The sequence below is a fragment of the Carassius gibelio genome, chromosome B24, assembly GCF_023724105.1.
Source record: "Carassius gibelio isolate Cgi1373 ecotype wild population from Czech Republic chromosome B24, carGib1.2-hapl.c, whole genome shotgun sequence".
Classification (NCBI taxonomy): Eukaryota; Metazoa; Chordata; class Actinopteri; order Cypriniformes; family Cyprinidae; genus Carassius; species Carassius gibelio.
The window spans coordinates 11,037,883-11,052,035 of record NC_068419.1 but is presented as its reverse complement, the minus strand read 5'-3'; the positions used below and the strand labels follow the sequence as shown (position 1 = coordinate 11,052,035).

General features: G+C 37.7%; 1 protein-coding gene across 3 annotated transcripts in view; it reads left to right on the top strand.

Annotated features, from left to right (window-relative positions):
• The window catches only part of LOC128013375 (solute carrier organic anion transporter family member 5A1), a 58,785-nt gene extending 44,697 nt beyond the window's left edge, over positions 1-14,088 (top strand). For 2 of the 3 annotated variants that reach the window (XM_052596321.1, XM_052596324.1), the window contains exons 6-10: positions 4,690-4,888; positions 6,973-7,132; positions 7,656-7,897; positions 10,079-10,143; positions 10,426-11,843. In XM_052596321.1, coding sequence (XP_052452281.1) covers positions 4,690-4,888; positions 6,973-7,132; positions 7,656-7,897; positions 10,079-10,143; positions 10,426-10,853 — 1,094 coding nt within the window. In that variant the 3' untranslated portion in view covers positions 10,854-11,843. Of the gene's footprint in view, positions 1-4,689; positions 4,889-6,972; positions 7,133-7,655; positions 7,898-10,078; positions 10,144-10,425; positions 11,844-13,900 lie in introns of those variants that run through there. The other variant, XM_052596322.1, reaches the window with a different exon arrangement.
• The last annotated feature ends 65 nt before the right edge of the window (positions 14,089-14,153 follow it).

Sequence of the window (14,153 nt, the reverse complement as noted above, 5' to 3'; positions counted from 1 at the left end):
AATGTGTATTCTGATCATATTTTTTTCCAAGAACATTTTACCAATCTCAAACAACATCAATCTTAATAACTACTATTAATCTTGTATTTAATCATTTATAATTTATATATAATTATTCATGAAGGCTGAAAGTGAAAAATTACTGAAAGTCTAAAATTATTAAATGCCTATGAGAAATATTAAAGGGGGGGTGAAATGCTCGTTTTCACTCAATATCCTGTTAATCTTGAGTACCTATAGAGTAGTACTGCTTCCTTCATAACTCCAAAAAGTCTTTAGTTTTATTATATTCATAAGAGAAAGACAGTCTGTACCGATTTTTCCCGGAAAAACACGACCGACTGGAGGCGTGACGTGTGGGCGGAGCTAAAGAATCACGAGCGCCAGTAGGCTTTTGCGTTGAGAGCGTCTGGAAGCTGTGACATTACCTTGAGGAAAAAAACATCATCCAAAACAAACCATGGCTAACAGTCAGATTCAGCCGTTTATTTATGATCCAGAATCAGATCCCGAGGCTGAAACTGAATGAGAGCAGCAGCAGCAACAACTCGCTCCGAGCGGGGCTCGAACCCGGGTCTCTGGCATGGAAGGGGACACACTAACAAGGAGGCAGAGATATTTTAAGCAGTTTTACTCACTGCCTGCGGTTCCAACACACGATCGTGACCCTTTTTCGTTGGGATTGCATCATCCTTAAGAAATAAACGATACGCAAATCCGTCGTCAAACTGGGCCTTGTTTGTAAAACAAGCATCTTCGAAATGCAGGGAACAAACACAAACACTTGCACAACTCCGTTGATGCTCTGTAAAAACAAACTCCATCCACTGGTCCCTTAATGCTGTTTTTTCTTTGGTAATCTGTGCAGGGTTGTCTTGCCCTGGCAACCAAAAACACACTCCTTTTGTGACATTTCGCGACGCTCTCGCTCTGATCATTGATTGTCTGTGCTCATCCTCTCTCTGCTCTGCTATACGGGAGCGCGCGCTCTTCCGGCAGACGTGCCCTAGGACCCATATAAGGAAATTCCGCTCCATCTAACGTCACACAGAGCCATACTGAAAAAAACTTTCCGAAACTTGTGACAAACCGGAAGGAGTATTTTTGGAACACAAATACTCCTTCAAACGTACAACTTAATTTTTGAAACTTTGTTCATGTTTAGCATGGGAATCCAACTCTTTAACAGTGTAAAAAAACTCATTATGCATGAAATAGCATTTCACCCCCCCTTTAAGGTGAAGAATTACGTGTGAAATCACCAGGAAACATTTAGTCATTTAGCCATTTTCCAGAACTAGAACCTACCTGGAGTCTCCAGAAGTACAAGATGTCAGGTTCTCAGAGACTAAGGTTAAGTGTAGAATCCTTAAAATGACCCCTACTTAATAAGAGTCACATAATGAAGTGTAGTAAAATACTTATTTTTTTATATATGTATGATCTTTATAGACACATAAGTAGTGAATCTTGAAGAACTAGCATCACATCCTTTTGTACCACTGTTTGAAGAACAAGGTCTGAAGACAAGGTCTCCGCAAATCCAAAAACCTTTTTTAAATGCAAAATTGATTTCATGTGCTGAAAATACTCTATTTTTAGTGAGACAAACATTTTCTCCACAAAACTCACAATATTTTTTTTCGCGTGCAGAATTGTGGCAGAGATCTAATCCCATACTAGTCTAACTGGTGAAGTAGGCTGGCTAAGACAGCCTTGCTGGTTTAGCACAAGAAGTAAACGTTTGTCTGGTTATTATAGTCCAGATAACCCCTGGTAGTAGATTAGATTAGATCTCAATTGACGACCATTCAAAATTAGATGTGTATTCTGATATGCTTTTTTCCAAGAAGCTAATTTTTTTATTTTTTTTTATTTTACCAGTGCCTTATTTTTGTCAGTTAACACAATGCTGAGCTAGTTGGTTTAACTGTTAGCTAAGGAACATATATAACTAATATCTGATTATGTTAAAAAGTGGATTTCTATAATTTATTATTGCAATAAACTAATGAGGCACGTGTGTGTGCGTGTGTGTGTGTGTGTGCGCGCGTGTGTGTGCGTGTGTGTGCGTGTGTGTGTGTATGCTTATAAGTGTAAGGGAATATAATTTCAATTTCAATTAAATTTTATTATATGTCATGTGATGTCATGTTCAAAAAGGTGTAGGTTTTACATCATTTAAAAGATGTAAAAAAGAATTCACCATGGAAATCATTGCTAAAAGCGATAAATTGACTATTTTCTCATTTCTACTCAAGGACTGCTGAATAAAGTACACTTAAAAGAGCTGTCTCAGCCAATAAAATGGGTACATTTTGCAGTAGAATAGTATATTGCACCAACCACACAACTGTCATTGAGATGAATGAGAATGCTAATGGATATACAGTAGACCTCCTTGGTTTAGCTCGCAAAAAAAAAAAAAAAAAATCCTTTAGAGAGGTTACCATGACTGAATCAAAAAGGGACTGAGTTTTTTTTATTTTTTTATTTCTGTTTAGATTGTGTTATGAGATTATTGTGTGATATTTGTTTCCAACCCAGCTTTTCCTACGTGTTATAAATTAGTTTTTACAAAGCACTCACTCTTGACCATGCTGAAAGCAGCCATGTGCTTGCCTTCCGCACCCAATGGATTTACAGTGACCTCGGACTGCCAGCAGTCAGCTTTGACTTTCAAAGCCCAAGCTGTGATGCCAGCACGTGTGCCACACTGCTCTGTCTCATGCACATTTCTGTCCCTGCTCACTGTTATTCTGCTAGCTTCTGATGTCTATCTGTGGTTCTTAGTCACTTGATCACTACATAAACGTTTGTCCTTGGTCATTTTTTACTATTATTCTTCCTTTTGCTTCAGTCTTTAGACTCTAAAATCTACAGCCAAACAGTTGTGACATGAACAGATGTTTTTTCTTTTTCATGATGGTCCTATGATCTATGTTCAGGATGTTCACAAATTCTTCAGGTTTTGTGTTAACTTCCACCCATAGAAATATATGGACATTCCTTTCCTTAAGCTGCATTGTCACATTTTTCTTCTATAATTTTTTTGAATTAAATTTTTGTTTACTATCTATCTATCATACACACACACACACACACACACACACAGGCAAATGTGGGCCAAATCTGAAATGGTTTTTTTTTTTTTTTGCTCACGTGTGACTCAGATCAATATGTGGTACTAAATCTGATCCATGTCAGATGTTTTGCAATGCAAAGCCCCATTCACACCAAGCACGATAACTATAAAGATAACGATAAAGATATAGTTCTAAAAATCGTTCTAAATATTAAAGAATAATAAAGAATAATAAAGAATATTAAAGAGTCCACACTACAACTATAACAATAAAGGCATAGAGAAACGGTATCGTTGGAATCATTTTCAGATTTTTTTCCAGCTGATGAACGATACAAACATTCACATCAAATCAAAATCCACCCTGCTATAACGAGCTCGAGGATTTAAAGCGGTAGACGCACATGCGCTCAGAATAAACAGACGATATCGTTCGCTAGTGTGGACGCTAATAACGTTATCTTTATAGTTATCTTTATAGTTATCGTTCTTGGTGTGAACGAGGCTTAAACGGTCATGACAGATTTCATGCAGCTTTTACGTCACTCTAGATCGAAATTCGTTATAATTCCCTGCTGACCGGAGACACTTCATCGATTTTACATACCCAAAGTTATCAAGACAGCAGCGAAAGGTATTCAGTGGAAGTGAGATGTGTCAGAACTCGTGTGTATTACAGTGACAACTCTACAAGCAAAATATGAGGGCTCATAAAAGTTTCAAAACTCTGCTTTCTTTTGTCACTTGTCTTTATTTTTTCATATTGCCTGTGCATAATTTCGCTGGCATCTGCAGCAGATCAGACTATAAATAAACTCATAATCGCTTACTTTATATCCTCCGTGTTTACTTCTGTATGATGACGCGCTGTGCAAGTGTTGCCAAATCCACATTTTCATATCGTTCTTTTGTGCATGCGGCTCAGTTCAGAACCATGATCGGTTCACACTGGAAATCTGATATGATAATCCACATTTAAAACAACAATGTAAACCGTGTAAACAATGTATACTAAAAAATCAGATCTGAGAACAAATCATAATTGAGCAGCTATCCAGTGAGCTCGCAGTGTGAACGCAGCCCAAGTGTGTGAGTTGTTTACTTACTTTTTTAATTAGTCTTCACATTAATGTCATTATATTTTTAATTCACGAACGCAGAATGTTGCACAAACACAATAGACGGCATTTAACAAATGAACCAATCACAGCTGATCATAGCCATTTATATCCAATCATATCAGGATGGAGGCATTGCCTCCTCTCACATGATTTTCCCCATTCATTCTTAATTACCCCCCACCAAACTCACACTTTGGGAGTCTGTTAAAACTCAATGGGCTCAGAGGAGACTAATATCGCTGTAACTTTACCTGCTGGTGTCGGACAGTGTTTCTTTAGAAAAGCGAGTGATTTATATCCTTTTTAATGTTAGATTTTGTAATACTGGCTCTACAGTTTCTGTTTCACATCTAATATTCTAAGTAGAGTAACCTCGGATATATACATCATGGATACACATTGCATTAAAGTCTGATGTTTATTATGATAAATGGCTTTCAGGATGAATATTCTGACTGATCTCTGATCCTTCGTTTCTTTTAGGTGTCATTATCGTGCCCAGCGCAGGGGTGGGCATTGTACTAGGTGGCTACATCATTAAGAAACTGAAGCTTGGAGCTCGTGAGTCGGCCAAGCTGGCCATGATCTGCAGCGGGGTGTCTCTTCTGTGCTTCTCCACGCTCTTCATCGTGGGCTGTGAGAGTATAAACCTGGGCGGGATCAATATCCCTTACACCACAGGGTAAGTGAATTACCAGGCATTAAAACCTTTCAGTGTAAGAGCTGATGTGATTTGGGATGTGCTATTTATGTTTTGAGGTTTCAGTTATACTGGGGTTGTATAAACACTAAAATACTACGAACGACATAAGAAGCATATGTTGAACAGCAGGTGGAAGGACTGTTTCTTGCGTCATGCTGCATTTCAATGCCCCCTTACATATGTCTGTACGTATGGTCTGAAAAGACGTGTCTGATTTTGTGGTTTTTTGCTTGCAGCTTTAACTTTGTCCTTCTTAAATGTCTCTGTACCTATTGAGTATGCACAATTAATGCACAAATCAGGCTTTAAAGTTCATTATCTATGTCCTTTCGTCCACCTTACAATGCTTCTCTACAAAGTTTCTTGTGCTGACGTCTGCAGTATGGGAGTTTGCACAGCCTTGACCAGCGAGACTGCATGTTTGTGGAAGACTTGACACTAAAGTGTGAGGCCCTTTTAACAGACAGTGCTCCCCTGTCAGACACAGATGTAGAAGTATTGAGTCAACGCTTACATCTGACATCCATCCGAACTGTTTCTGTATTTCTCAAGGTTAGCCTCTCTCATCCTGTATGTACTATAACAGTATTATTTTATGGCTACAGGAGACACGTGCACATTTAGAAGCTCTTATTTATTATTTATTCATTTCCTAACCACAGCTGTTTCAGCTCGGGTGACCTTGATGAGAAAACTGCTTTTGTTGACTGAAGCTTAAAGGAACAGTTTGTCCACCGGTTCAATTCTGTCATTATTTACTCATGTCATTGCAAATCTGGATGTCCTATTTTCTTCTATGGAACCTATGCACCATGTTATCTCTTCATGTCCTAGAAGAATGAGAACGGACTGTTATGGTGTATAGTTTTAGAGCAGAGGGATCTGTCTCATTTAGTGTTTAAAGACTGGATTGCGATCGCTGCTGTTTCTGTCCGTCTTGTTGGCTGTTATGCTGGATTCATCCCCTCATTCTGCTGCAGATCTGAGAGGATAATGTAAAGTCAACCAGAACTGGTGCTGAGTGCTCTGTGTTTAATGTGGGAAAGAGCTCTGTTTGAATTCGCCTGCCGTTCCCACGGCATTAAAATAACTGTTTATACAGTGTCTTTTCATTTATTTTACTGTCTGCCGGTTTTCGTCTTACTCTTTTATCTTCTTCAGGAGATTTGAAAAGATTTGGCTTTGAAAGTCATTTTAGTTTTTATATAGTCAAATGACAATTAATCAATAAATCTTAGTGTACTGTTCTGTACTACTTACAGTGGTTGCTGTTTAAACATAGTCCATAGATGGCAGTCTAAAAGTCTGAGATCATATAGTTAATATTCATTTTGGAGCTGCTTTTATACATAACGTAATAAACCTTTTATATAAAAGAGTCTAGTAACAATTCTAGATATTGATAAACTAATGGCCAAAATCTTCTACAAAAATGAAACCGATCAGTATATTAGCCAACATCTTCAATCACCTAATATTATTTTTAATATATTATATCTTAAAATATATATTTTAGATTATTTTTATGAGCTACTCTCATTTATTCAGCATTATGTATTAGAATAATTATAAACATCTGAGATTTAAATGATCATTGCTTGTTGGCTGAACATTAAAGAACTAAAAATAAATATTTACAAATTTTTAATGAATTAAATTCAATATAATTCACTATAAATTCATTTATATACTAATTAAATAAATTCTAAATAAATAAATTAAATATGTATGTGTGTTTGCAAGTATATATGGCCCAGTAATATTGTTTTTTTTTTTGTTTTATATATATATATATATATATATATATATATATATATATATATATATATATATATATATATATATATATAATATGCATTCATGAATTTTCTTATTGGCTAACGGGTTCTCACATTAGCCAATGCATAAGTACAGAGCCTGTCACACAAACAAGTGTGATTTCTCAGAAAATGTTATATGTCAGGTCATGTTTAATGCATTTGAAATATTCCAAATATTGCCTACAGCAGCTGATGCGATGCGTTTTATTCTCAAACTGTTCGCCCTCTGTGTTTTTTCTTCAGGCCGACCCTCACTCTGACCCACAGAAACCTGACGGGAGGCTGTAATGTGAATTGTGGCTGTCGGATCAACGAGTATGCTCCTGTTTGTGGCTCAGATGGCATCACATATTTCAACCCCTGCCTGGCAGGATGCAGCACTGTGGGCAATGACAGCACCGGGGTGAGTCACACTGCATGTCATTCTGAAGATGCTCCAAATATTTCAGACAGCACAGATCATTTCAAATCAAGACCTACCCAATGCTAAACACTGATTTTAAATCTTATTCTTAAAGCTACATCTATTTATACATGTAAACATCTAATCTCAGTATCTTTGCATATTGATCTGAGTCACTGACAGTGTCCATTTTATTCAAAAAAAAAAAAAAAGCGGATGAGAAAGCTAATTGGTGTCAGCATGTTTTGTCACTTTTGGGTCAGAGCATACACTTTGCATCCCTAATTCTTATTATTAATTATACATTTATTACAAAACTATTATTATATTTTTTAAAGGTTTGTTTAAAATCTATTATTATTAAAAATGTATTAGTATTATTATTAGTTTCGAGTTGAATGAATGAATGAATGAATGTAATTTAATATGAATATTTTTCGGAATCACAGAATTGCATTGCAACATTGTCTTTTAACTCTTTGAATATCTGTGGTAATGTCCCTGTGTATTTTTTTGAATGCAGATCAGAAACTACACAGACTGTGCGTGTGTGCAGAGCAGGCAGGTCATCACTCCGGCCGCCAGCGGCCAAGGGAACCAGCTCCAGCTGGTCATAGTGAAGACCTATCTGAACGAGAACGGCTTCGCTGTGTCAGGGAAGTGTGATCGCACCTGCAACACGCTCATCCCCTTCCTCATCTTCCTCTTCATCGTTACGCTGATCACAGCCTGTGCACAGCCCTCTGCCATTATCGTCACTCTCAGGTAGGAAACAGTAACTGAAGTTTCTGATCTTTTATGATGACGTTAAAGGTGATTTTTTTATATATTTAAAACATTAATCATTAGTGCAGGTTTAGCACGTTTGGGATAAGTATGACTTCATTTTTGAAAAAAGTCCCTTATGCTCAGCAAGGCTGCATTTATTTGATAGTTAAGAATATTTTGAAACATTATAAAAAATTAAAATAGCTGTTTTCTATTGTAATATATTTTAAAATGTAATGTATTCCTTTGCTAGCTGAATTTTCAGCAGCCATTCCCGAGTCTTAAATGTCTAAAATGATGATTTGCTGCTCAAGAAACATCTAATTTTCATCGTAGACAACAGCAGCTTAATACAGTTTTGTTCAAAATAATAGCAGTACAATGTGACTAACCAGAATAATCAAGGTTTTTAGTATATTTTTTATTGCTACGTGGCAAACAAGTTACCAGTAGGTTCAGTAGATTGTCAGAAAACAAACAAGACCCAGCATTCATGATATGCACGCTCTTAAGGCTGTGCAATTGGGCAATTAGTTGAAAGGGGTGTGTTCAAAAAAATAGCAGTGTCTACCTTTGACTGTACAAACTCAAAACTATTTTGTACAAACATTTTTTTTTCTGGGATTTAGCAATCCTGTGAATCACTAAACTAATATTTAGTTGTACGACCACAGTTTTTTAAAACTGCTTGACATCTGTGTGGCATGGAGTCAACCAACTTGTGGCACCTCTCAGCTGTTATTCCACTCCATGATTCTTTAACAACATTCCACAATTAATTCACATTTCTTGGTTTTGCTTCAGAAACAGCATTTTTGATATCACCCCACAAGTTCTCAATTGGATTAAGGTCTGGAGATTGGGCTGGCCACTCCATAACATTAATTTTGTTGGTTTGGAACCAAGACTTTGCCCGTTTACTAGTGTGTTTTGGGTCATTGTCTTGTTGAAACAACCATTTCAAGGGCATGTCCTCTTCAGCATAGGGCAACATGACCTCTTCAAGTATTTTAACATATGCAAACTGATCCATGTTCCCTGGTATGCGATAAATAGGCCCAACACCATAGTAGGAGAAACATGCCCATATCATGATGCTTGCACCTCCATGTCTTCACTGTGTACTGTGGCTTGAATTCAGAGTTTGGGGGTCGTCTCACAAACTGCCTGTGGCCCTTGGACCCAAAAAGAACAATTTTACTCTCATCAGTCCACAAAATGTTCCTCCATTTCTCTTTAGGCCAGTTGATGTGTTCTTTGGCAAATTGTAACCTCTTCTGCACATGCCTTTTTTTTAACAGAGGGACTTTGCGGGGGATTCTTGAAAATAGATTAGCTTCACACAGACGTCTTCTAACTGTCACAGTACTTACAGGTAACTCCAGACTGTCTTTGATCATCCTGGAGGTGATCATTGGCTGAGCCTTTGCCATTCTGGTTATTCTTCTATCCATTTTGATGGTTGTCTTCCGTTTTCTTCCACGTCTCTCTGGTTTTGCTCTCCATTTTAAGGCATTGGAGATCATTTTAGCTGAACAGCCTATCATTTTTTGCACCTCTTTATAGGTTTTCCCCTCTCTAATCAACTTTTTAATCAAAGTACGCTGTTCTTCTGAACAATGTCTTGAACGACCCATTTCCTCAGCTTTCAAATGCATGTTCAACAAGTGTTGGCTTCATCCTTAAATAGGGGCCACCTGATTCACACCTGTTTCTTCACAAAATTGATGACCTCAGTGATTGAATGCCACACTGCTATTTTTTTGAACACACCCCTTTCAACTAATTCAACTAATTGCCCAATTGCACAGCCTTAAGAGCGTGCATATCATGAATGCTGGGTCTCATTTGTTTTCTGAGAATCTACTGAACCTACTGGTAACTTGTTTGCCACGTAGCAATAAAAAAATATACGAAAAACCTTGATTATTCTGGTTAGTCACATTGTACTGCTATTATTTTGAACAATACTGTATGTTTGTGCAAACTGTACTTTTTTCAGGCTTATTTGATGCATAGGAAGCTTTTTTTATTTTTTTTTAAACAGCATTTATTCAAAAATAATTAAATTCTTTAAATCTTTTAAATGGTAGTGTATCATAATTTATTTATGTGACAATTCATGCAATTAGTAGCAGATGGTATTAAAGAATACAATAAAGTAATTTTCTTTTGTAGGTCAGTAGAAGAGCAAGAACGACCGTTTGCTTTAGGAATGCAGTTTGTGCTACTAAGAACTCTGGGTAAGTCATAAATGCTTGATTTACTTAAAGAATGCAAAGCTTTAAAAGTGTACTTTATGAAAGCCATCAGCCTTGTTTAACGCTGCAGCAGAGCTTTTCATATAGCACCACCTTGTGTTCTTAAACGTAAACTACATCATCATACATTTGCGTTAGATAAAATGACAGAAACAAATGCAGCATCAAATTTCAAGCTTACAGAACTAAAAAGTGACTGCAAATGGGAAGTTAACAATTCAATCTTCCTTTTACCACAATTCTTCTCTTTTTCCATGTCTGCAGCCTACATCCCCACACCAATCTACTTTGGTGCGGTGATTGACACCACCTGCATGCTCTGGCAGCAGGACTGCGGCATTCACGGCTCGTGCTGGGAGTACGATGTCACTTCCTTCCGCTTCGTGTACTTCGGCCTGGCCGCCAGCCTCAAGTTTGTGGGCTTTGTGTTCATTTTCCTCACCTGGTATTCAATTAAATACAAAGAGGATCGTCTGGAGCACCGGCAGCGGCGTCTGCCTCCTCTGGGCACCGTCAGCGAGCTCATCTGTCACGCAGGAGGCCACAAGAGCCACGCTCGTACCCGCTCCTGCCCCATTTTCACACCCCGTCCCGAGCCCCCCGACCAGCCCCTGCTCAACCGCGGACACTGCAGCCACAGCTGCCCCGGAAACACTCTCAAAGCAATAACCCCACCTGCCCGCTCGCTTTAGGAAATGCACATTTGAGGAACGTGAGCCCTGACATCTGCCTCCACGTGCCTTCCTGTCAGGGGTCCTCCTCCATGACAAGACAGCGTGCGACGTGCGCCTGTCGTGCTCCGTGTGGCTTTCAGGGGCTTGCTGCGCTCACCGATCTCAATGTCACCTGTACAAACTCACAGCAAACACTCATTGTGTAGTGTTTGCTGTCGAAGCGTATGGAAGACATCTCATGGTGCTAGATGAGAAACAGAGAGGACATTTCTCTGTATCCAATCTTGGATTCCAAGATTATTATATCAAAGACGTAACACAAGCACAAATGGATATCAGTACTATGCAACGCAGTACCACAGTAAAGCCTCCAGGCAGTCGCTTGCTACTGTATGATCATAATTCACATCTCACATGGTCTTTCTGAACAAATCTGTGAAGAATTCTCTTCGAAATGGTGTTAACGACTCCCTTCTGGTTAGTTTGAAGGCGTCAGTGTGATTCGGATGGTATTCAAGGAGCTGTACGAGAACATTCAGCCTCCTCCAGACAGATGTATGTAAATTCAGTGCCTGAGATTGCCCCATCAGCAGTGAGGTCTGAGCACTGGGTGGACTGATAAAACGCATTTGGAGAAGGACTTTGAAGCCTTGTCTTCTCGTTCTTCATCTTCATAATCATTCTGTCTGTTCAGTGATTGACTGTCAAATGGCGATATGTGTTCAGATGCATATTGTTGGATGAGATGTTTGTCCAGTGGTCCAGTATCAGGTCTTGAGGAAGTCCGATCAATTCGAAGGATTTTTTGGCAAATCCGTATTCAAACCGGTTTTGGTTTTTGTAAGTGTGAACAACAGAAAACGCATGAAATCTGTTGTTTACAAACAAATCCTAATCATATCCATATCTGGTGTGAAATCTGATTTTTTTTCTCAGTCTAAATGGTAAAATCTGACAAACCAGTCAATATTTCTATCTCTTTCCTTGTATACACTCTAAAAATAGTTCTTTATTGGCATCTGTGATTCCATGAACCTTTAACATCCACGGATGCTTTCCGTTGTTCTTTCAAAGCGAAAAAAAGTTTCTTTAGTTTCTAAAAAATGTCCTTCAGGAGGTTCGTTCGGGAAGCCAAAATAGATCTTCTATGGCATCACTTCAAAGACAGAGCTTTCAGACAGTATGGCTTCCTAAATGTCTCATTTGATCTAAAGCTTAAGAGATGTCATGAATGATATGAACCAAGGCTAAAATTGTTGTCCTCTTGTTCACTCCAAGAATGATAACTATGAAGTTAATACAACCCTCTATGGACACCTTGGCAATTGAATCGCTATTGGCTAGTACATTTTTTTAGTTTACTCGACAGACAGACACATACATATACACACACACACACATATATAAATGTTTGTAAAATGGTACTGTTTTTTAAATATCTGAAAGTACACTCTTAATCAGTCAGTCAATATTATAATACTCAAGTATTATTAAATAGAGCCTCAGTAATTAGAAATAAACTTGATAACCATGTTTAAATGCATATTAGTCATTTTAACTAAACAGTACTGGACTGGGGGTGGTGCTTTTTTGGTGTAGAGGGTTGCATAACAATATTAGTGTCCATGCTTTGTGTGAACAGCCCCTTACACTCAGTTGTTGGATGAGAAAGTCTCATGGCATCATACACATCAGATTTCATCAGAGGTTCGGTCACAAAAATGTCATTCCTAAAAGACTGATTAAAAACGAAATCGGATTTGTGTGTAGTGTGAACACAGCGATTCAAATCAGATTCGAATGAGGAAGATTCAGGATTCAGTCGACCGCTGCTGCTGCTGCGTCCAAGTACCTGAGCATGTCTGAGCTGCTTTAGCGCCAGCATTTGTAAAGCCATAGCATAATGAGAGTGCATTCTCCACTTTGGTTTTTGGAGCTGTTTATGAGCATGTGCTTCGGCTACAGCCTGATCCTCAAGCACTGGCTCTATTCTTATGCAGCAACTATGTACAATGAAACTTCTGCCTAATAATATGCAAACCTCAGATTTTCAGTACTGTGTGATGGGTTTATAAAGCCAGTTTGGCAGTTCATTAGACGTAGTCCAGTTACTTTTGATCGGTACAGTACAGAATTCGCAACATTTATTAGCAATGTGATTTACATAGGTATATTTGGTTCGGTTATGATAAATGAGAGACTTTCTTGGTAACTAGATACTTAGCATGTAAACAATAAAACCCAGTTTAATCAATGAAAAAAATGGAGACCATTCTGTATTAATTCCATATCTCCACTTCCAAATTATTTTGTAAGCTGTACTGTATTATGATCACAATTTGCGAAACAAAATTCGAGACCACAAATACTTTTTCCAGAACTCTTATTGTCAGTGTTTTTCATAGAAGATGATGTTGAAGAGGTATTTGAGATGCTGATTGCAGTATTAGAATGATTTAAAAATAAGGGTGCAAGAAGTAAAATCAAGCCCTTTTTTTCCATGTTTGTGAACTATAAGCTCTACCGTGGTGAAAGTCGGACCTTTTTACAATAATCAGCAGCTCCCCATTAGTTTGACCTACAATGTGAGCTGATAAAAAAAAATTGTTGGCAGGGCAACAGAACAGCATGGAGTGTTACATTTGACCACTCACACAGGTTTCAGTTAACACTTCTTTTTTTATTATTATTATTAAAATATATATATTTTGTGCCCTTATTTGACTCATATGCACCTTGAACTCTTAAGTTATTCCTTTTTAAGATCAGCTCACATCTGATGTCAGATGTGTTGGAGTCTGTGTTTTCAGAGCAGTTTAAAGGACAGCTACGTTGGTCTAGCTTCAGTACTCTTGGACACATGTGAATTCGGTCTTGGTTCATCAATACATGTATTTATTGAAATAAAAACGTTTAAAAAGAAGTGGCAATGTATCATGTGTGAAGATGTTTTGAATTTCACTAAAGAATTAAACCATTTGGTTGTTTTTTATGACAAAGCGGTGTATTTGTATAGTTTGCAATTTTAGATTTTTTGTATTTTATAAGGAATCACTTTTTTTCAGAAACTGGTCTCACTGTAGGTGGTGCTGCTGTAGACAATAGAAGACTACAAACAGAACATTTCTAATGGCAAGAAAACATCAGGAGTGTTAGAATGTTTATGGCTTCCAAGCAAATTTGGCGTTGATTCAAAGACTGGCCTTTAAGGTAACTTCTAATAATTATTTTAAATATATATATTTGTATGATAGTAGGACTCAGTGGTCATATTTTTGATTTACAAACATGCACTCGCATACACAAAAGAACAAGACA